A 25,330-nucleotide genomic window follows, 5' to 3' on the forward strand; every position below is an offset into this window, starting at 1 on the left:
TTAATATTAGATTCACGTGACGCGACGGGTATTGCTTATATAACTTTGAATGTATTTATTCTCAATAAAATAAACACATTTATGAAATTTCTTCAATGGAAGCGCATTTTTAAATTCACATAATGTGTGTAATTACGTTACAGTAAACTCTTAATTATCTGCGAGTCATTTAACAATTTGGGATACGTATTTTCATAGAAAAAAGGAAACACCAATAGCCTTTTTTTTTAAATTGTAAATTTAAACTCAGTTTTTGTTTTATTTATTTCGCTTTCTTCATCGTATATAAATTTGTTCTTTATTGATGTTAAGTTTTGTTGGGTAAAATTACAAAGAATTTTTTATTCTACTGTGTATATTTTCACTGTTTCTAGAGAGTACTATGCACCAATACAGCCATGTTTTTGAGGAAAAACAATTTCCCCCTTATTGGCACTTCATTTTAGTCTTTGCGGTTTATCTACGATTTTTTTTTATCCGCGGCACTTTCATTTTTAAATTCATATGCAGTAAACTCCGCAACTTTATTCCACTAACATTTCTCTTTCCTTACTGACTCATGCAGTAACCTTTTTTTTTATAATGCATAAAGCATTATCTTGCCTGAACTTCCCATTTCGAAACTAGACATAAATAGATCATTCTATACTCATTTTGTCCACAGCGATTGGTAATGACCCTCAAGCATCGAAATATCTCGCCTTAGTGCCCAAACGCACACCTCTTTGTCTACGAGTTAAAAAATTCTTTCAGGTCACTGAGGAAACTTGTTTTCCCGCCGCCGACATCTTCAGTTAGTTACTTTTAAGTGCTTGCGCGTCCTTTGGGGGAAAAAACCGAAACCATGAAAATACCACCGAGTTGAAGAAAGTACAAATTGAAAGGCAGGACAGAAGCCTTTGACGTCACGATAAAGCTTGACCAATGAAACGTCTGGAATTTTGTTGTTGATATGGTTGGCTTGTTGAAAACAAAAAATAAAATTAAATGCGCACCTTTTTTAAACTCCTGCCGCAGCTTCTAACAGTTTATTCTTCAGAATTAGCCGGTTATAGTATATCATTGAAAAGTTTTTGGCAGCTTTATCTTAGACGAGTTGGTGTTCGTAAAAATAACGGGAGTTTTGATAATTAAGAGCAATAAGAGTTAATTTTTTTCCAGGCTTATATCATTGTTTTGCTTCCATGATTCGATAAGGTTAAGGAATTGCTAAACAGGTGCGACGAGCAAAAGCAAAATGAAGTTACTCGGTTTTTGTGTTTTCGTTTTTGTTTTGTTCCTTTCCTTTGACTGCAGTTCTAGTACTTCAAGTGTTGGAGTGTCGACCAATTATCCTGACAATGCAACGACTGTTCCGGTAGATGTGGTTACCGTACACAGTTCAGTCATAAGATGGAAAAATACGGACAAATCTGTGAAAAATATGGTGTCCAAATTGGTGAAGTTTGCTTTGCCGCAACTGCTGAGAGCTGCGGAAGGGATGAACATTACTACATCATGCTCGAAAGGAATGATGAAGTTTCTAACAGGTTTAAGGGGGATGAAAGTGTGGGCTTTTAGAAGTAAGTTTTTCTTTCACTTACTATTTAATTCTTTAGAGAGTGATATTCTGTAATAGTTAAACTGCACTTTTTAAACTTAAATAGTGAATAATCATAATATTGGTACTAATGTATAGATAACAAATATACCTTTTTTCTTTATTGATGATGACGAGGATGATTACATCACGTCCATGATGAGTTCAACTGCGCCATGTGCTCAAACTACATTTGCTACCTGATCTTTTATTTGTTTCTACTACATTGTTTGAATGGATAATTTAGAATAATCGAATGACAATTAGGTTTCTGTTTTCAATAAAAGCAAATCATAAAATCTATTTCGAAGTTCTAAGTCTTATAAAGCTGACTGTAATAAAAATGCATAGGTGTGTCTTTTTTCAGCAAACAAGGCGGAAAAATATTATTATTTTTCCAAACTTATATTAATCATTTTTTAAAAATTCATCATTAGTCTCGCTGTTATTATTATTACAGTGAAACCCCGATTTTATGTCCCCCCAAATCTGCGTTTTCCCTGCATTTCATGTTTTCTATCGGGTCCCATCATCAGTTTTGCTGCTATGTATTTCCCGTATTTTACGTTTTTAAACTAACGCACTTCCTTGCGAAACGTAAAATCAGGGTTTTGCTGCATTTTTAAAATCTTAACACTTTCTTTCTAAATGTGAAAACAAGACGAATGAAAATTAGATTGTGATAGCCAAAAACGCTTGATTAAATTTACTTACTTTGGGTCCCATATATTCAAAATCGTGACTGCATTCACTTTTGAATAATTTCTATTAAAACAAAAATCGGCTGAGAAGACTCAATTGTCTCCTAGTTTCACAAGCAAAATAAAATTTAATTTGCCATAAAAATTAATAAACTTAGCCATATGTTAATTTAACAATATAAACTGAGTTACATGATCCAAGTCAGTCCCTTCAGTCGAATTGGAATATGCATGCTCTAAAAATTCTCCTTAGAATGTAACTCATAAATGCTAGATGCTAGTTTTAAAAGTATCGTGAAATACAGATTAAAGCAAAAACTAAAAATTCAAAAGAAGCAAAAAAAAAAAAAAAAAAAAAATCTTATGTAGTTTTTGTTTTTCACTATTATCTCATGAGAAAATATTCTGCAGCGTTGAGTTACCTTTAGAAATTAATAAATATAAGTATTTTAGGAAGATGATCAAACTTACTTTTCCTGAAATATTTGCTCGAAATGCTGTAGTTTATTAAGCATAAATTACAAATCAAAATTTTACATTTGAAAGGTATATTAAAAGATGGAAAAATAATTGCTTAAAATTAAAATCTGTTGGAGCAATTACTTTCCTCCTTTCCCCGATTTCGGTATTTTAAACCGATAATTTGGAATATAGTTCATAAATGAGGTATTTTTTGCATACTCTTATTGCGGAAAAATAACAAATAGATATAATCTCTAAACTTTCTCAAACCAAGCCCTCTTAGCTGTATCTGTCACAAAATTGCTTTGTGATCAGGACTTTTATAAATGTTTCATTGAATAATTACATTTTTGGCTCGGCTTGCTACGGAATTGAGGAAATATTTTACTAACTTCACTTTAATGATATATAATGCACGCCTGGGAAAATATATATGTTACTGTGAAAGACAAAAATATATCGGTGAAAGACCGGTAGCATTTCCGTTTTGTCACCGGTGAGTGTTAATATTCACTAATTTTGGTGTTTCACACGGTATTTTTCTACCTTATTTGCTTAAAAAAGGCACAACTGTGCATTTTTATCGGACAGCTTTAAGTTCTTAGAAATAGATTTTATGATTTGCTTTAATAGAAAACCGAAACATAAAATCAGCCTTTAAAGTAAGGATTAAGGCAAGAATGGCGAGGTGGTTTGAGAAGGGTGCAAGAGCAATACATAATAATTATCACTATCTGCAGCTTCATCCTAGCAAGTTTTCAAGAAGTAATTTTCCAGTTAAGACACAAGAAGAGAGTTCATTGTTGAAATAAAGGTTGAAAATATTTTAAGTTCGAAATAACAATTTGACCAAAATATCCGACATGAAAACTATTTTCAACAGGAAAATTGAATTTAATTAATGAAAAAATATTTTTAACAATATCTCCCTCTGTAGAAAAAAAAAAAAAAAAAAAAAAAAACTTGGAATAACGAGGTGAGCCATGTGCTTTCAAATTTTTATTCAACCCATGTGCTTTTGTTAGGAAAGGTAAAAGCCAGTGTAATCACTATCTTTTGAGATACAGGATTTGTTTCACCCGAGGACCTTGGGCTCCGCCCACTTAACGAGCTCTACGTGGAGACGGGGAACGAATACCCTTTACCAACAACAATGATGATGAGCTGCGATGAGCAATAGTGCTTTAATAAAGAATTCAGCGAACGTATTTCCAGGTTACTTTCTTATAAAGCAGACGACATTTATGATTCTCAGCGATTAATTTAATTGCTTCGGTATTATCTTTACCTCTCCCATTGACAAGGTTAACTTTATTTTATGTAGGTATAAATGTTTTCGGTTTCTGTGACCTAGGGGATAAACAATTCGTTTAGCTCTTCTTTTTGTATTGTAGGAGAATGAGTATGTTTTGTTTTAAGTTTAAGTAAGGTTCATTCTTGCTTCCAGAACATAAATAGAAGTGCGCAGGGATTTCTTTTCTTGTTAGCCAAATGCATGTCCGACGAAATAGGAAAACATCCGCTTGAAAACATGTTCAAGTTGAGAAGGTTTTTCCTTTTCTGACAAAAGAGGTCCATGATTTTTATATTCCCATCGAAAAACATGAGCTGCGGTTTTATTTTAATTAGACTGGTTGAATGCGGTTGCGGTTTTATTTTAATTAGATTTGACTAAACTTGGACGTCAAAAATGTCGCATTTTCGCAGATCATCTGGATTTGCTGTCAAACTTTTTAATATTTTCTTAAGTTCTCCTCAAAAAAAAAAAAAAAAAAAAAGCGAAACAAATAGTGCAATAAATAAATTAATTAATAAAATAACAAACTCAAATAAATTAATTTAAAAAAAATAAACCACTGCTTCGAATCTATGCTTGCAATCTTTTAAAAGTTTTGTGGTTTAATAACAATTTTTGTTATCATTTATTATCTTCACATGGCACTCACTCGTAACCACCACATACACATTTTTTTTATTTCCACGATATTACTCGTTGCCTATACGTAGCCGAATAAAAAAAAAATAAAAAATAAACCTAATCGAGTGTCTTCTCTGCCTGTGCATCGCCTATCATATTTCAACTGAAACTATTTATAAGTACAATTAACAAACTTCAAAGCAAAAGTTGTACTTTTAAAACCTTAAAGACTTTCGTAAAAATAATATAAAATAATTTGGGCATGGATTTGCTCATGACGATTAACAGGTAAGGGAACGTAATTTATATATATTTTTTAAATGATCATCAAATGTTTGAGAGAATATCCCTCTCTAATATCATTCGATTTCGGTAAACAGACGTAGATGGGAATCATATTCCTTGGACTTTTTCAATGCGACCGAGTATCTAACAAGAACACGGCCATAAGAGCCTACTGGCAGTGTTCATCTTCCAATTACGCACTGCACATGTCCTGTGCGTCCTTGAAAAAAGTTAACATAAGGACGAAAACGAAAACTAACGATCTTTACGACGTCTAGTGACCCAATCAGGAGGTATATAATTTTCAGTGCCTTCGAGGGGTATTCCCATGAACTTTCTTTCCCTACAAAATGTGTATATCACAGTTTGGAAGTAATTTGTTATTCAAAACATACATTACTCGGGAAAAAGGAATTAGCATGGGATAACCTATATATTTTACACTCGCGTGAAGCAATGCGGTTTGTTTTATATGGAAAAAGAACTCATACTCAGTGTAACCTACATAATGTCCGATTTTTGGAAGATTAGGAGAATGACCTTGGCCAGTGCATGAAATATTTCAAGGTTGAAATATAACATTACATTCAGTTCTCTAATTAAATCTGCGCTCTCTTACTCAGCCGACCTGAAGTGCATTCGTGACATCTCAATTAGTTAAAACTATTCAATTACTGTTGCAATAAAATGACAGCTTATGGTGCATTTATTACTAAGTTAAATAAAGGAAGTGTTAATTTGTGTAATAAATATTCATTAACTTTAAAATCGAGTCTTATGGATGTTCAATTATTATTATTTTTTTGCAATGCTGAAATAGTTTTCTTACTATAGGAAACAATTTCAACCTCTGTGTTTACTAAAATGGCTCATTTAACTTTCATGGAAATATATTTATAAATACAGCCGTTCCCGTTTATAGCGAAGTCGAATTGACGAAACAGAAGTTTCGTTGTAGCCATAGTTATTAAAATATAACAACATAAAAAACAAACATAAATTATAAAAAACTGTATCGCATATCAAGTTACACATAGTTCAACCTCATATATCAAAACATACACAGCAAAGCGTGAGGCGGAATTGAAGCTACAACGTTATAATCAGATTCGCTATGTACAGCACCGCTATAAACGGCTGTAACTGCATTATTTTACTGGTATATGAAGGTTTTGACAGATACTAACACTTAATTATCATTTTTGTTTGACAGGCGATAAAACTAAAAGAGTTTGCTAATAAGTAAAAAAAATAATCTCAGATGCGGACAAGGGTTGTGCAATTAAATCTAACATACTACGATCTTATTACATACTGCTGTAGGCAGGTAAAGGGCAATACCTGCAAAATAGAGTTTTTGAGATTTTTGAAGAATGTTTTGGTTCTATAGCAACAAGAGGGAAATGCTGGAATTTGACGTTTTTTTCGTGCTTTATTTTCAGCAGAAACTAAACAAGCAATCTTGTACAATAAAGCTAAAGTATAATTGATGACAAAAATGCAAAATGAAAAATTTGGCGATTCTGTTCTTTACCTTTCCACGGCAATATAATAAAAACTTGGAGTTCAATAGTTGTTTGAAACTAATACTATCTTTCTAACTTTTTTTTGTTGTTACAATTAAGAAATAAGTTAAGAAAGAAAAACAATGTAATCATTGTTAGTTATCAGATGTTAAAAGTAGAATACATATATCCATGCTTTTAATGGAAAATTAAGGCCGGTTACATAATGGAATTTTATTCTTCTGTTTGGTGTTGGTCACCTAAATGCACGCGTTATGGGATTTCTTCTGAAAAGTGTGCATTTTGTATTCTGTAATTGCTTAGTGGCAGAAGAATTTGTCGCGTATTTCACAAGAAATTTAAAAAGATGTCTAATACTAAAAGCATCCGGTAACTTTTAATTGCATGTGCGACCACAAAAACCTTCAACATCAAAGTTGCATTTGCTTCGTTTTTCATTCACTTCAATTTCATGCTGATTCGTAGGAATAGATCGTTCATGAACGAACATCTCTAAAATATCAACTCCTTAAAATGAACACTGCTGTACAATCTCCGAAAATGAACCGTCGTTCTTTTGCACGTTGACATTTATTTCAGCTCTTTCTCTCATTTAAATTTCTTTATTTTTTTTACTGTCTTTTGATTAAACTTTCATTTCATACACATTCAAAACATTTTTTTTTGTTTTCATTTTATTTGGGATCTTACTGTACTTGGAGAAGATATATTGATATTTAGAAAATGTACTACAAAATCGCATCTTTCTTTTTTTTAAACCTTCAACAATGAAAATGTTTTATGAAACGATATCTGGTGATTTATTTAAACAAATATTTCTGACGTAACATCAATTAAATATTTTTTCATTAAAAAGAGTTTAATTATTCAATTTTGTATCATGTTGGGATCAAATTTACTACTTTTGGAATGAAAAACGTATGTTTTGTCTTACCTCGCCGCCACTCGGCCATCAAGAAATATCTTTGAAAATTAACTATAATCGCTTTTCACATTAAAACCTGAATGAAATATTTTTTATTAAGTTTTTATTGGCGTATTTTTTTACTGTTAAGTAATTTTACTTACTTTTCCTTAAAAGAATATTAATGATCTGATGAAACATTTTTAATGTACGTGAGTAACTCTCGGAACTGGGAACTTATTTAAATGAACGAAGTTCAAATGATAAAGTTCAAGAACGTGATCGAGTCAATGTACGGGTTAAAAAAAAGAACGATCCTCTGTTGAACAGATCATTGCCCCTCTCTACTTAATTGTGACGTTTCAAATTGGGCATTTCTTAATTTAACTTGAATACTTTCTAAGAATGCTTTAAACAACTTATTTATTAAAAAAAATTAAACAGTAAAAATCATTTCACTGGAGCACTTATAAGTTTTGTTACTCGCTGTAGAAGAATTAATGATATTAAATTAGAACTTAGAGGTAATTAGTTCTTTTTCGTCAGCTTTTTACGGTTTAGGACAACTAAGAACATTTTTTTAAAAAATATTACTAATCAATGCAACTGTTGGGTGTATATGTACTACTTCTCTTTTGTTTTTCATTCATGAAAACTTAACTTACATTCTTGATACAGCTTTAAGTTAGTGGTTTTACGTTATAATTTCACGTTTTTCCAGTAAACTGCATTGTTTCTTAAATATGCGTCTTAAAAAATCTTTAATTTAGTCAATAGCATAAAACTTTTCCCAGAAAGTATTTGCAAGGAAAAATTCAATTAAACACGTCACTGAATTCCTACCACAATGTGGTATGTTATAAAGCTAATTGTAAAATAGATCTGGTTTCAAAAAACAATATAAAAATTCCCATTAACATTACATTTTAATAGGGGCTAAAATGAATGTATTAGTTTAGTAAACAAGAAAAAAATTCCTCGTGATTATGTCTATGCGGTAATGTTTTGCGGCGATGGAATTGATTAACATATAAAAATTAACTATAATAAAAATAGTTATTTTTATTAATACTTGAAAGTTATTGTTAGATATGGACTTTTTATTGCACTGGAGTCTGTTAGGTAAAAATACCCTATTTCATAAGGTTTGTATCATTTTAAAAATTTATTAAGAAACTACTCTACCAACATGCAGTAAAACTTCAATTATCTGGAGTTCTTTTAACAGGAACTTCGTTTAACCGATGTCGGTTTCCGTTACTTCATTTATTTACGCAAATCATTTTACTACGCAAATGTTTGGAGCATTGTCATTAATTCTAGATTTAACATTTTACTAAATACAAAAGTGATGGAATCCAAAAATAAATTATTTTTTTATTACGTATATATTTCTGAAATTAAAGAACAAAACATAAAATTGACTTCATTGTTTGATTCAAGATACAGTTTACTTATGTCTTGTTATATTTGCACAGTATACCGTGCGAGGCTCTTATTGAACAAATTTTCTGTGTCTAATAATAGTAACATGATGAAAAGCATCACATTTAATTGTTATCTCACAAAATTCCAAATGTTTCAACCTTTAGATTAAGTTCCCATGGTCACTTAACAGGCATATTAAATCATCCTTTTTTATCCGGAATTTCCGATTCTGCTTTAGTTGGTTCGATCCCGATTCCTTCCATAATTTGAGTTTCTACTGAACTTTGAAATGATATAATTTGTTTTCTTTAAATGAACTGATATTTTTAAAAAGGCGTATTTTACATTTTCAGTGTTTGATGCTTCCGGTAAACTGCCCAATGGAATCCTGAATGGAAACGTGAACTCACTGGGGGATTACGATCAATGTCTCAGTGTGAAGGTCCCAGGTCATTTTAATGGCCAATACTGTTTAGTGGAAACTTCGCCTCCGCTTCCGGAACGCCGAAGATTCACTTCCACTGAGAATGAAATACCAGAATTTGTGAACATAACATCGCCAGATTCGGTATGAATTTACTATATTGTGAGCGTCTTGTTTATCTGTTTAAGGCAGTATATTGTAGTAGTAATAATAATAACAATTACAATAATCGTATTTTGATGTTATTAATGCTAACAAATTTTGTGAAATGCACATTGCTTGAGCATGTCACGAAGAACGGAATCAAAAATAGAGTGATTAATAATAGTCTATCGATTTTACAGTTAACTCGATTGAATTTAAAATTTGAAACTACAGGGTATTTAAAAAGTCTTACACTGGTATATATATATATATATATGTATATATATACACAGGGGCGGACTGGCCAAGTTGGCTAGTCGGGGATCCCCGACTGGGCCAACTGCTAAGGGGGGCCAACTTAAATAGTTGACCCTTTTTTGTCAAACAAATTTTCCTAAAAAAATATTAAGCTCTTGTCCTTCAAATTTAAGTCGATATTGTGTTTATAAAACGGGAAAAGTTCTACAGAACTGAGATTGATGCTATACATCAGTGGTGCTCAATCTTTTTTATTTTTGCCTCGGGGCACATTGCATATTAGGAGGGATATCGAGGGCCAGAACAAATATAAAATTCTTTTTTTTTTCTTTGGAAAACAAGGAAAATGCAAGACAATTACAAACCAAAACTTGCTTTCATTTTTACTACATGGTTATTTTAATGATAGGGTCTGTTTTTTATAAACTAATGCATGACTACTTGGCTTCAAATTTTGCAACTCTCATTTATAAGATCGAATGAAGATGATCAGTAGGTTTGAAATGCTTCAGAATACACTGATGAGCCAAAACATTATGACCACCCAGTCAATAACTCGTTGTGCCACCTTTGGCCTGCAAAACAGCTGCGACTTGCCTTGGCATAAATACCACAAGCTCTTAGTAGACGTCTGGAGATAATTTGTACCCAAAGTTAATGCAGAGGTCACGCAAAGTTGAGATTTCTTGACATGGGGGTGTTTCAGCTCTGAGCTGCCTTTCCGTGATTTCCCGAATGTACTCGATAGGATTTAAATCCGGTGAATTTTGTGGTCAGGGCATTAATTGGAATTCTTCATCCTGCTGCTGAATCCACTCCAACCCAATTATAGCCCTGTGACATATGCCATTGTCCTGCTGGAAGATGCCATTTCCAGTAGTGAAGACCGACGCCATGTACGGGAGCACCTGATCTGCCACGATGTTCAGACAGTCATGGTATGTTCTACCACAACTAAGGGTCCCAGAAACTGCCAGGAAAAGTCCCCCAGACCATAATAACGTCACCATCAGCCTGTTTAAGACCAACGGTACAAGACGGGAGTAACTGTTCGCCTGTAAGACGGCGAACCCTGACACAACCATCCATTTGATTTAACGAGAAATCGTGATTCGTCGGTCCAGACAACTCTCTTCCAGTCATCCAAGGACCAGTCTCGGTGTTCTTGGTTCCACTGTAGGTGTAGTTTGTGATGACGATTGGTCCTCAGAGGTAACAAGTTGGACGTCTGCTGCGCAGTCCCATATCCAACAGTGTCCGCTAAACTGTGTGTTTGGAAACTCTTTCAATCGCAACTGCATTTCACTAAGCTATCAGTTAATCAACTGTCTGCCTCCGATTTTGCTTTACCAAGCGGCCTAGTTTCCGACGTCCCTTACCTTTGAGGACGCTTGGCCGTCCAACACCTTTACGCCTACTGTTGGTTTCACCGTCCTTTTTCCACTTCGCATAAGTACTAACAGCGACAGATCATGAACAACCTACCAGTCCTGCAGTTTCTGAGATACTCGTTTCGAGTCTTCGGGCCATCACAATCTCCCCTCTATCAAATTCGCCGAGATCGTTACCCTTTCCCATAATTCGCAAAGGAAAGTGCTCAAATGATGCCTGGGCTTTTCCAGTCTCAGTTATATACCAACCTCACTTCATCATGTAGTCTCCACATCATCCAGACGAATTCTTTGAAAAAGTTAGGGGTGGTCATAATGTTTTGGCTCTTGAGTGTATATTTTGCGTTTCATAAAATTGAACAAAACAAAGGACCACATATAGATCAACCTCGCGGGCCCCATGAGGTCAGCAGGCCGTAGTTTGGGCACCACTGCTATACATGATATTTCAGTTGTAGACCAGCTACCTTGATGCATCCATTCCATGGGGAAATAAATTTAAGGCTATTAAAAAGCCTAATAGCCACGAAGAGAACAATAGAAGCACTGGGGATAAGGGAACAACTTAAATCGAAAATATGCTCTCTGCAGCCTCGAAAATTGCTGACTGCCCATTTAGAATTGGGCAACAAATATGAGAAGACAATATCCTGGATTGCTGGCCCAATTGGAAAAAGACAACCGTAACATTCACTATGTACTTAGCTGGTTGAGAAAGATTCAACCTAAATGCTGTAAGTTGGCAAGAGATTTTCGTGTTCTATTGTAAATTGTCGCTACAAATACTTTCATCCCAGAATCGCATACGGGAAAGCAAGTCTGGACTCCGATAAACTGAATCTGAAACAGGACAAAATTTCGACTTAGAAGGGAGAGCTCTTAAATCCCTCATCGCCACCCCGAAATTTTGAAACCGCTGTGTTGAGAAACTTCCTAGGAAAACCTCAGAATCCTCCACCTTACGTCAGCAAAAGCACAGCGTAGAAATTCGTTCTTAGGCCTTCAATTTTGAAAATTTTCCTAGGGAGAGTGCGCGTACTTAACTTAAAACTGTAAGTATTTTATGTACACACAGTCGTAACGTTTCCCTATGCAGCCAAAAATTGCATTTTTTAATCTTCAATGACAAAAAAGCTCTGGGATATCTTGAATCTTCTGCGTCCCCAAAGACAGTTTAAATAAGGCTTTCAATCTTTTAAAAAAAAAAAAACACCCTTGAACCCTCTAAAACCTAAAAGATTTGAAATTGACTTAAAGTCAAGAACGATTTTATGATTAACTAGTTGTATCCGCACGGCTTTGCCCGTAACAGAAAATTAAAAGGTCTTTTGGTTCGCCTGTAGATTTACAAATAATGCATGGTGAATTTTCTCGCCAATTGGCTTGTGCCCATGTTACAGTTCCACGTTATGATAATTTCGTAATTTACTCGTCCATCTTATGATATTTTTGTTCTTAAAATTGGAATAAAAATAGAACCACGTCGAATTTTCGAAAAATCGATTCGAAGTGCACACCCCCATGCTACAAACTAACTTTGTGCCAAATTTCATGAAATACGGCCGAACGGTCTAGGCGCTATGCGCGTCACAGAGATCCTGACAGACAGAGGGATTTTCAGCTTTGTTATTAGTAAAGAAGATTCGAGAAGCCTGAACCTGTCACCCCTCATTTCTCCTATATAATTTTAAAACAAAGCCTTAAATCGCGTTTTCATAATGTCAAACTCGAAAAACTTCGGAGAAGAGTCTCCTGACTCTACTTTAGGTAACATTACAGCTTTCTCCTTAAGTCACCAACGATAGTCTACAATTGAGGACTTTGATGAAAAACCAGGAAGGGTCTAAATTTTTCATTTTTAAATTTATTTTTGCGTGTAGACAATGTAGATGTTCCGATTGGTTTAACAACGGGACACAAATGTAAGATCATACCTCTGCTTTGTAGTAAATAATATGGGAAAGATAATAGAGTTTATATTGGACACTGATGTTATTTGTGGGTCTTACTAAAAATAAATAAGCCTGGACTTTCCTAATTCTTACATCAAGGCACTCAATTGCGCTTTTAGACTTAAATATCGAAAAATTTTCAGACTAAGTCTTCGAACCTTCCCCACGCCTTTAAAGTCATTAAAGATAGCTTAAAATTACACTTATAGAAATTTGCTTGGGAGAGCTCCGTATCCCTTTTATATGCACTACAGCCTAAAATTGACTTCAGTGTCAGAAAAAAATGCCACAGGCCAAATGAGGGGCAATGCGCTTTGAGATAAAGGTTCAGTTTTTAAAAATATTCAGAGATATATTTCTAATCAGATTCTTTAAATGATTGAAATGAGGGAGTGACGTTTCAATGATAGGCTTGAAAAAACTTTTGCTTTTGTGAAGTTTTGATGTATCTTTGTTGTATCTTGAGGGCAAGGTGATTTGACTAAGTTGAGGGTCAAAGGTTAACTTAAGACGGTAGGTCACGGTGCCTTCCTAACAAATTTTGGGGAAACACTAAGGAAGCCTGACACCTTTCCTTTTAATGTTTCTAAACATATTATAAGATTGCGCTTTTAAAATTTTAATGTCGAAAAATTCCAAAAGTAAGTCGCCAGATCCTCTTCAATTTTGAAAAAAAAAATCGTAGAGGAATTTTTTCTTTCCCTTATTCCTTAACGTTACCGAAAACTGTAAAATTGCGGTTTTTGACATAAATTTTGAGAATATCGCTTGGAAGGCAACTAGACCTCCCCCCCTCCTTAAGCCGATATAAATCAACCAATTTCGGTAAATTTCTGAGGGAATTTACCAGATTCCTCCCTTTTCTCGTGTCCTTTCCAGTATAGAAGCCTAAAGATGTGCCTTTAAGATTTCCTTCTTTCAAGGCACATAAAAAATGTGTGTCAATGTTAGCTTTATTTTAAAACTTAAGGAAAATAGGAACAAGCGGTAGTTTAATGCTTTTGCTCGACTTCGGAAGAATCGCGATCCGGCACTGTTTAATCGATTTTTTTTTAATTTACAGAGGTGGGCCAAAATATCCTTTTTCCGACTGGGCCAAAGTCAGCCAGTCCGCCTTTGTATATATATATATATATATATATTACATACGTTCTTTGGGTGTCACGAAGTGCCTCAAGCATGTTACCACTTGCTCCGCTACGGGGCAAGTTGAGACAAAGTTAGAGGCTACGCAAATTCCAATTTATGTCATGAAAAACGTCTAAAATATTAATAATTGGTTTATAAATATATTGCTCAAGGTTTACTCTAACGATATGATGCATCGAATGTTTCACATCCGTTTAACTCTTACGGAAATATTAAAAATGACAAAAGTGTCACTACTAGCCCCGGTCTCCCCTACTATTTCTCTACATCTGCGTAAAAACATAAAAACTATAATATTATGTACATGAAATACACCGCCAGCTCAGTCATTTCCAGCCGAAGACTGCAGTTTCGTGCTTATTAGTACTCATCAGTCCGGCATAGGAAAGTGACTGAGCTAGAGATGGAAAACCTCTTAAGGAAGCCAAGAGTGCCAAACAAACTGGTAGCTAACATAGTATTAGCACAGACCAGACGAGTGACCGAAGCAATGGTTCCGTTCAACTCGAAGATTGAAGGCAAGGCATGGTATATTCAGCAAACTACCGCCCATTAGCCAGGGCTAAAGCAGAAATACATGAATTACACCGCCAGCTCAGTCATTTCCAGCCGAGGACATTCTTTTTTTTTGTCATTTCTTGTTCCATGCATTCATTTTTTAACTGATAAGAATACTTTAAACTCACTTTCTTTGTTTAACATTACTTTAAAACAATGAAAAAATGTTGTTTAAATATTATTAGAGATTTTTTACCAGAATGACACGTAAAGAAAAAAAAATGAAAAAAAAAATGAAAAAAAAAGAAAGAAAAAAAGAAAAGCCTCATTGCTTATGAAAAACTACTTACTTGACATAAACAGTTCCTAAAAATTCATAACAAGACAAAAGTGACTCAAATTCTTCATTTTATTTTTTCTTTTACATTTGTGACCATGGTAATCTACTTTTCAACAAAATAACTCCTTATTGAAGTTTGGCGCATTCTCTGGGACTTAACATAAGCCCAATGTTTTTCGATGGAAACATAAATATTAATAATTTTTCTAAAATGTCTGGTTACTTATTTGAGGCATAACTGACGAAACTTTTGGTACAATCTAATGCTTTTGCCTAGAGGTCAACTTATAAAGGTTTTTTTTTACAATACTCCAAACCAAAGCTGGTGTATATTAGTAGTCAAGATAGAGATGTGGTCAAGTTACCTAGGTTTTCCTTCATTGTATAAGATGGGACTAATTCCGTTCCTGACGAAAGCGGGCAACTTACAAAGGTGGTCATCTTTATTGGTTCTACTGTAGTTCAAATATTTACTTTCAAAAATAGTTAATGAATTAAAAAGATACAGTAATCATTTACATTTCATGCACCAAGTGTTTGAACTCAATGTGGACGGATATTCTGGTCGACGGTTTAGGGGGGGGGGGAGCTAACCCCCCAGGACCCGCCACTTGTAGAAACAAGAAACCTGACGAGTACTGTCGTATCACAATTCGGGATTCAAAAAACATAATTTGAATTAAAGGTATCAAAATTCAAGCTAATTGTTTTTCCTCTGTAATTCAATTCCTTTCCTTTTCAGGATTTTTCTTTATTTTGATTATATTTTCTTCTAGGTAATAGAGGAATTTTTGAGAAGGGCGGCGCATTATTATCACATTAATTTTCGTTCATCTGCTTGTGTTCCATCTACTTGCACCAGGGAAGACATCTATATAATTTTCAGCAAAGGTAAAATTTTAAATTTGGTTGATGAGTATTACAGCTCTCATATACAGAGTGTTCCGTTTTAACCTGCAAGGCCTTCATTTTCACAACCGTTATCCTAGATGTATACTTCCAGATGCAAAAATGTTCAAAATCAGATGCAGAGTAAATAAATGGAAAGTTTAAAGTAAAAATAAAATTAGTCAAAAAATACAAAATTTAACTTTTTATACGGTCTCAGGTCCCCTAACATATACTTGCGGTGGATCGGGGATTCACATCAGATATTATTGATACCATTTATAAGAAGCTATGTAGCTCAACTAACAAAAATCAAACACCTGCTCTTGTGAACTATTCGAGTCCCGTTGTCTTACTCTTTTTTCCTAAAATCAGTCTACAAATTGGCAAAATCTTAGTTTCATTTTTCCGTCACTTTTTCTCCTGTTAATAAATTAAAATTTTCACAGCTTAAACACCCTGTTCAGAACCTTGACAAATGGGGCATTTACAGTGTTTCCTGCCAGTGCAATTTGGCCTACATTGGGCAGACTCGACGATCCCTCAAATTCCGGATAAAAGAACACGAAAATTACGTCAAAAAACAGGATCGCAAACGCTCCTCTATTGCTCAACATTGTTGGTCCTGCGGTCATAATTTTATTTTTTCTTCCGCCAAAGTTATTCACGAGTGTTCGTCCATTCATGATTTAGATTTTTGGGAGTCATATTACATATGGAAAAATGCTAATTTAATCGTCAATGATTTGTCCAGCACTCCCCCTGTTCCTAATGTTTGGAAGTCTGTTTTTTGATTTATTTTTTGTCCTTGACGTTTTCTACTGAGTGCAACTGTCCTCCTGAGTTCTGACGTAATCTTGACGTCATCGTTTTTGGTACTGCTCTCATATCTTTTACAACTCGTCTCTCATTCCAATGTTCGCCTCGACTGTGTTTTAGTCGGGTGAACCTGTCTTCGTTTTTAATGCACTGATGATGGCACTTGTATTTTAGAGTGCCGAAACAGCTGTTTGCTGGTTTTTTAACCTTTTTTCATTCTCAATTTGTACTTTATATACGTTGTCATATTTTATTCACTTAAACTAACTGTTGCAAAAATAAAGGACTTGGAGGTTAAAACGGAACACCCTTTATAGTAATATTTTAACTAAGTTCTTAAACATATAGTTGATTCCAGTCAAAAAATAAAATAAAAAAATAAATAAATAAATAAATAAAAAATTAAAAAATATATAAAAAATAAAAATAAATAAATAAATAGTTCTGAAGAACAAGATATATTATGAACCAAATCTTTTTAGAAATTTCATACACATATTGTACAGTTTAGCTCAAATAATTTTTGTTATAACAAAATGATACAGTTTTCGTAATCAACATTTTACGAATTAATTGAGATGTACTAATGTCCAGTGCAATACTTATCCAATTATTATTAGGTATGTTTTGATTTTGAATGTTGAATATAAATTGTCAGATATACACGGGGCAAGGAGAATGGGGCAAATTGAAATATCGTTTACTTATCCATTTAGTTATTAAATCACTTATGCATTCATGCAATAATTTATTGTCATTACTTCATTTATTATTTTTTTTTCATATTAATTCATTTATTAATTCACTTATTTATTTATTAATTTTCTTACTCATTTTCTGATTTATTCACCCTTTTATTCATGCATTTATTTTTTCTCACATATTAGTTTATTTATTGCGTCATTATTTCTTCATTCATTCTTCATCTACACATTGATTAAATCTAACTTATAACCTTTATTATAAAAGACATTATTAATGTACTCTAACTTTCAAAATAAACTTTCAATATTTTTCAGTTTGAAAAAGGAAAGTTTTCTTAAGTCTTTGTTCACTTTTTTCTATTAAGGGGGAGGGGCGCAAGATAACTTCCTTGTTTCAAAGCTGAATAATCCTGATTTTGAGAATCAGTTTTTTTTTTAAATTTTAAATATGTATGTACAAAGTATGTGTCTAAAGTTTTATTTCACAAGGTTTTGAAAATCACCATACACCGAAAAAGTCCCCCCCCCCCCCCCCCGATTTATGAATATGACTATGGAGACATTTGGTTCGTACAGAACGGAGAACATCTCAGAGTTCAAGCACAGCGTTGGTTACTTCGAGGGAACACTTCCCAAAACTCCTTACCTCAATAAGTTGCGGCGATTTAAAGCACCTAGCCCGTTTTCCCGATTCGACCCCCTTGGGATTTTCCGTGGGGTAATTTGGTACACCCAGTTATGAAAATCGCAAAAGTACACTACAAGGCCTGAAGGTTAACACCCGGGTAGAAACTGCCAACGTACCAGCTTCTATGTTGGAAAGGGTCATGACAAAATGATCGACATTTTTGATCGAATCTGGACCGAGGAATTTCTCAAATTGAATATGTGAACACTTATCCATTTATAATCATTTACAGTAACTGTGAGCTTAAATTACTACAATCATTTCAGTTATGGAAATGCAAGGAATAGAGTTTGATGTCTTCGTTCCACACTGTGAAGTTAAACAAGAAAAAATTATATTCAGCACTTCCGAGATCGTGATAATGTAAGTAGCAAAACTTTTTCTTTGTTATTCCAGTGCAGTTTCTAAATTTTTGCTGGAAATTTTCTTTCATTAAAGATCTCAGACTTTTGCTAGCACTTTATCAAAACCAATAGAGACACCTATACACGTTTTAAAATAAAATAAATTTTCGATGCAGAAATTCCTCAAAACCTATGAACTTAGCCATTTAAATAACAATTGTGGTAATTATTAATCATTAAACCTAATGCGTTTTGTCAAAAATACACAGTGAAAACACATAGTTCATACTACATCTGAGCGACTATGGAATACTGTGGAGAAAAATAATTTCAAAACTTCGCACAGAGGGAGAAAAAAAAAGTTACATTTTTATTTAAAAACATTTTAATGAGTTTTTATTGTAAAGATGAGACAAAGAGACATCGCATTAGTTAACGTACACTGCCTACATAAAGTTAATCCTTTCAATGAATTGTATTATTTCTTGTTTTATCTTTTCACTCTGAGGCATAGTAGCTTCATTGAGCTCACTTAGCCTTTTACATTTTACACCCTCCGGACACAACCGCTTCAACGCATTCATGTGGTTTTATTTCGATTTTTTTAAAAAAAATTTGTACCTAAAAGGGTAATAATTGTTAGTATGAAAATATGATTTTATTGTTTTCAAGAACTGAACAAAGTTAAAAAAAAAAGGCCCATAGATATTTTTTTTTCTTAATAACAAATGAAAAACGAGTAAAATTTATTTTTAAAAGTTAATAGTAATAATAATAAAAATAAAGAGAAAAAATAAAATATAGAAAAAAATTTCATATTTTTACTATTGAAATTATTTATTTACTTTTTCTTATTACGTCATCACATTCTGAAATTGCTCATAAAAATTTGTAAACTTAACATTGATGGCATTTGTATATTGATAAAAAAATAAGGTATTATAACTTGAAGAAATACATTCCATAGGAGGTTGATAAAATTAAACTATTTTTTTTCGCGTAATTAATTTAATTATTTAAAAAATATATTTTCATGCAAATGATTCAAACAGTAAAAGCATTTAATAATAAAGTAATTTCTAACTTTTACGTCTGAACAAAAATGTGACCCCCCCCCCAAAAAAAAAGAAAAAACTCGCACTAACGAAAGAGATATATAAAAGAAATTCATACTACGTGATATATAATCAACAAAAATCAGAAAAATGAAAAAAATAGTTCCTTTATTTAAATGCATTAACGTAGTGCTAATAAAATGGGTGCTAACATCATTAGTTAGCCTAAAATAAAATTTTAATAACTTACGTGCTTTATATACTTTTTTGTAATACTTGAGAAATAAGATTATTATTGCTTTTTTGTTATTTTTTTAAAATCACCATGACTAAAGATAACCTTTTTAATCTAATCCAACTTTTCATGTGTGTATGTGCATCAACATATTGGGTAAAGATACTCTTGAAAACATTAGTTTTAAATAGAATGGATGACTAATGAAATAAAATAAATTCAATAAAATAAAATTATTAAAAGGGAAGTGTGTAATGATAGAAAAAAATGGTGTTAAAATGTTACCGACGTACAACTAAAATTTAACTCTGAAACAAACGCATAAATAAAATTGAAATAGCATTAATTTTTGTATAACTTATTTTGAGACTTATTTTGAGCACCATCAAGATGGATTCATAAAAGAAGGAAGTTTTTGTTTTGTAAAGAATATAATGTTATGGAGCTAAGTCATACGTTACATGATTTTCGCGATGTATGACGACACAAAAATAACATCGGTGAAGAGATCAAAATAATTTTAAGTTAGATGAAATAAACTAAATAAGAGTAGGTGGCATTTTTTAATTATCTGCAATGTTTTTGAGCTACGTCGTTTAGTGATTTTCTTTTTTCACAATAAAAATATATATATATATATATATATAATCTAGCATCAGGAATAGTATGAGTGACAGAATATTCCATAATTTTTCATTTGATGGACAGAGGAAAAAAAATCTGTGCGAATTTTATTGTTACGTAGTATAAATAATCTTGTTTTTTCTATGTTCAGGAAAACTTTAAGTAAGAATATGCGTTTGACAATGGTATACTTGGAAGTATTTGATCTCAATATCAGCACCTTCAAATAATAATAATAATAATAATAGTAATAATAAAATGAAATAAAGTAAAAAGTAGCAGCTTCTGTAGAGAATTTATAATATTTTATTTTCTGTTATTTGAAGCGTACACAGTAAATTATCTTGTAATCATATAAATAAAATTTCATTATTTTTGGAATTTCAGAAAAAATGGTTTCCTCCGTTTTAAACTTTAAAATTAAGAAAGTAAACAAATTTATATGTAATTTCGTATTGATTCTGAAATAGTCCCTAAAGAAGTGCTCCTTATGTTTCAGGTGCGTTTTTGGTATCCTGATTTTCCTCGGAATCACTGCAACTTTAACTGATTTGTTCTTGAAGTTCACTTCTCACGAAACATCCTACCAAGAAAACCAAAGTATGTATTGCATAATCTATGAAGAAAAAAAGGGAAAAAACCCCTCAAAGTTCAACTCCCCTCCCCTCAATATACTTAAATGTTTCCTTATTTTATTTTGTGGATGATTGTTAAAAAATATGTACAAATTCTTAATTACCATGAAGTAAGTTCAGTTACTTTTAAGGAAACTAAACCAGGAAGTTAAAATATTTTCTAGTATCATTTAATTTATAATTCCAATTCGAAGTTGAATCTTTTTACATTCAAAAATTTATTTAACTTAAAGACCCCTAGATTCAATTATTATTATTTTTTCAACTGGCAAGCTAATTTAATAAATGTTTTATTTAAATGACATAAAATCAATCTGGATTATGTCCGCTTTTATAATTTATTAGTTCTGACTCATTCTTTTTAAATTTTAAATGAATAACCAAAAACATATAAAAATATTTCCGGGACTCTTGTTCAAATTTCAACGTTTTCTTTAAATTTTAACATTGAAGAAATTGTGCAATACACTGACGTTTGAAACACTTTAGACTAATATACAATATATAAGGGACCAGCAACAAATTGTGGAATAAAAAAAGGTTTTTGATTACCTTTCATCGTAAATAGCTGCGAAACTATAACTTTCATAAATACGTTTCTTTACTGTGTAGAATTTAAAAAAATATTTTTTATGAAAGTGTCACTAATATTCAAGAAGCTATAAGCATTTTTTCAAAAACATTTTATTTCAAGGATTTTGAGTCACAACACGCAGAGTTTTTCGTCACCCTACCATACTTTCAGAATACTTGACAGCATTCAAGAGAAACATAATACTAAATTTGAAGTTAAAAAATTGAAAATTTCATGACAGAAAAAAGTTTAAAGCAATTAAATTTTCTCTGAGTAGCGAAAGATAGCAATTTATAACTTTCATAATTTAAAACATAAGTGGTTTCCCTTTAACTCATAAAAACATCCCAGTTTTATGTCTTAAAAATTTAGAAAGATATCAGCGATCAAATATGCCGAATTTCAATACTTCTTAGATAGGCCACGAGTAGTAAGGGTTCATTCGAAAATTTTCATTACTTGCAGCGATCGTCATTGTGATTCATTGTAAAAACAGGCTATTTGCTAACGATCCCTCACGATCCGTCACCTATACAAGAATTACTGAAATTGTACTCATTTGATCGCTGATATCTTTCTAAAATTTTAAGATATTGAATTGGAATTTTTTATGCGTTAAAGAAACCACTCAGCTCTTAAATTATGATGGTTATAAATTGTTATCTTTCGTTTATGCGCAGGAAAAATTTATTTGGAAATTGCAAATTTATTTGGAAACGTTCATATTTCATCCAATTTTCAATTGTTTAACTTAAAAATTTTAGTATTATGTTTTTCTTGTATGCTTTCAAATATTCTGGAAGTTTGGGAATGGGTGACGGAAAACTCTGCGGGTTATGAATTAAAATCCTTGACATGAAACTTGTATTTTGGCAAGAAATCTTCTTTGATATTAGTGATACTCCCATGAAAATAAAATAGATTCTGCATAGTAATAAAACTCTTAGCTGAAATTTATTGCTTATTTCCAGCTATTTACGATGAAAGATGATCAAAAACCTTTTTTCTTTCTGTTTTCTCAATTTGTAGCTTGTCTCTTTTTTCTTGATAAATCCGTGAAAATGTGAAAGTGTCCCAATACTTTTGGTGACACAGTGTATATTCATTCGTTTATTGCAGGGGTTCCAATCTACTGCAATCGAGCAGATTGTTCCAAATCCGCATAAAGCTTAAAACTGATTATTTATTTGAAAAAATAAAACAAAATAAGTTTTTAAAGAAATCTAAGCCCAGTAAAGCGCTTATTCAAGATTTAAAAAAAAAGTGGGTGCGTGGAGGAAGGGGGGGGGGAGGTCTAGTGCTAACTAAAATATTTGAACTGAAACATAGTTCGATATATGACACTTGAGTAATAAAAAAGGTTGGAGATTCCTCGTCAAGTATTTTGCGTCACATGAACCTAAGACGTACCGCTAAAAGATGGGGTGATGTTTAGAAAAGTATTAGCGTCACACGTACATTGTTTCCTTGTGTTAAGTTAAATAAAGAACATATTTGAAGCGGCATATAAAACAAAATGACAAATAATGCAAATTAAACATAAATTATGAAATTCGTGTCCATTTGTAAAACGTGCTACGTATCGTACAAAAATTCAAAATCTTACAAATATTCAAAATATATCGTACAAAAGTTATCGTACAAAAATTCAAAATCTTGAACTACTTCTAAATAAAAAACAAGAAAATAATACCTTTACATAGCAGTCGAGGGTTCAAGACATTTGCCTGGCATGTTAAATATGAATTATAATTTAATACTTTTGGTCTACAACTCTTTTGTGTAATTGTGAGAGAATTGTTTCAAATTTGAGACGAAACAAAAAATCGTAAAAATGTTAAGTCTATATTTTTTGTGTTGCTTGATCGTCCTATCGGCTTTAATAATTCTAAAGTTTGATATTTTACTAATGTAGAAATTACTCAAAAAATCGGAAATGATTTTTGACTGTAACATTTTGAATTTTTTTTTTACTAGGTTTTGGCGTGAAATGCTTGCTTTGTTTTTCCTTTTATACCAACACTCTCCGTCTTCTGAAGAAAGATACATCACCAGATTCCATCAAAATATTTCACGGAATGAAAGTAATTACAATTTTGTGGGTGATGGTGAATCACACTTATTACTACCTCAACTTTCAGTCATGTAGTAAGTATATAATACCTTTGAAATTTTAATTTGTGTAGCTATTCCGAAAATTTTTAGCTCGCAAAATTGTGCGAAAAATTATTTTGTCTTCAAATATAGCGAGAAGTGTAATAAAATTTCTGATAAAAAAAAAACTTGTATTGACGATGACATATTGGACAGTGGGGAAGATTACGTGAAAACCCCGTCAAAACTCATACACACTTGCAAGGATTTTTTTTGTACAATACCAAAGAAGTTAGTTAATTAGCACTGAGCTGTCTTATAGTGTTTTCCCCTTGCTTTGTTTTCAAGGATACTCATGGCCCCAAAACCATGTTTATTTCAATCCCTGGCTTCGAAAAGGTTTGAATTACAAAAGGCATTAAGTATGTTGCAGGTTGTGGGGCTTCAGTGTTTCACATTAATTTGTAATTATCTTCTTTGTTGTCATTTTTTATCCTCTACATTAACTTGACTTTGAGCCACTATATCCTCGGAAGTACATTTCAGAAGTCAATTTTTTTGTAACTTTCAAATACTTATCTACTCCACAGTTTAAAAACAAAACCAGACATTACTTTTTCTCAGGATATATGAGTCATCACTAACTTACAATTGATTTCGAAATGCTAAAGAATTTTTTCAAAAAAAGATCGACTCAACTTGAAGTCAATAGTAATTTTATGAATCACAAAAAGATTGCTCGCTTTAAGCTGGGTTTGCTCGTTAAAAGCGAGTTATGCTCCCATAGACTTATCATTGTACCAACCAAATATTTCTGAAAAATCTAGGCTCTCGTTAAATCAGGGCTCGTTATAAGCGGGTTTAACAGTAGTAAACTACTAAAAATCTCCGATACAAACCAACTTTTTTCTATGCCTCAGTTAAAACTGCCATCGCTCTTTTTTTTTCTTTTCTTTTCTGTTTTTTTTATTTACTAGTTTTGACACTTTTTGAAACTCTATATGTGTTTTTACTACTTCATTAACTAATTCAGTAAACAAAGAAGATTTATTTTCTGTACTTCCGGCTGTCTCCTACGAGATAACTTCAAGTTTTTGAAAACTTGTACTAGGCATACTTGTACTTAAATTGTTGTTAGCATAAATTGTTGTCACTCGCGATATAAAAAAATAGCCAATACTAAACTTATAAAAATGGTTTTCACATTTTATTCCATTAAATCAGAACTTTAAATAACAGTTGAATAAATGAAATTAATTGATTTTAAAATATCGCAAATCCAATTTGATATCACTGTAAGAGCAAATTTAAATTTTGGATTTTATGGCGGGATTGAAGTGCTTGGACTTTATTGAAAAGCTATGTATAAATGCATACATAAATGATGTTTGCTTACGATAACCACTGTTTGCAAATCATAATAGAAATATAATAGTTGAATCAACAATTTTCAAAAGTTTCTAAAATGTCTAATGATTCAAGATGTTGCTGAAATATCACTCGGAATGAAATACTAATAAAATATGTGTTCTGTGTTTCTTTAGCTGCATTATTAAAGGCTCGAAATACTGGTAAAGAGATTGCCTTCCAATTGATTGCCAATGGATTTTTAAACGTCGAAACCTTCTTTTTTATAAGGTAAAAGTTTAGCAGTTGCGACATGCATAAATGTTTTATGTGAAGTGTTTTTGATCATCGTAATTTTAATTTA

The 25,330-nt window shown here is 32.3% G+C and overlaps 1 protein-coding gene across 1 annotated transcript in view; it reads left to right on the forward strand.

Moving 5' to 3' along the window:
• Positions 1–1,050: 1,050 nt before the first annotated feature.
• The window catches only part of LOC129222289 (O-acyltransferase like protein-like), a 44,485-nt gene continuing 20,205 nt past the window's right edge, over positions 1,051–25,330 (forward strand). Inside the window, exons 1-7 of the mRNA XM_054856774.1 lie at positions 1,051–1,562; positions 9,157–9,371; positions 15,736–15,850; positions 18,325–18,421; positions 20,816–20,916; positions 23,503–23,673; positions 25,164–25,257. Of these exons, the coding sequence (XP_054712749.1) occupies positions 1,238–1,562; positions 9,157–9,371; positions 15,736–15,850; positions 18,325–18,421; positions 20,816–20,916; positions 23,503–23,673; positions 25,164–25,257 (1,118 nt within the window). The 5' untranslated portion in view covers positions 1,051–1,237. The remainder of the gene's footprint in view (positions 1,563–9,156; positions 9,372–15,735; positions 15,851–18,324; positions 18,422–20,815; positions 20,917–23,502; positions 23,674–25,163; positions 25,258–25,330) is intronic.

Source organism: Uloborus diversus, chromosome 5, assembly GCF_026930045.1.
Source record: "Uloborus diversus isolate 005 chromosome 5, Udiv.v.3.1, whole genome shotgun sequence".
Classification (NCBI taxonomy): domain Eukaryota; kingdom Metazoa; phylum Arthropoda; class Arachnida; order Araneae; family Uloboridae; genus Uloborus; species Uloborus diversus.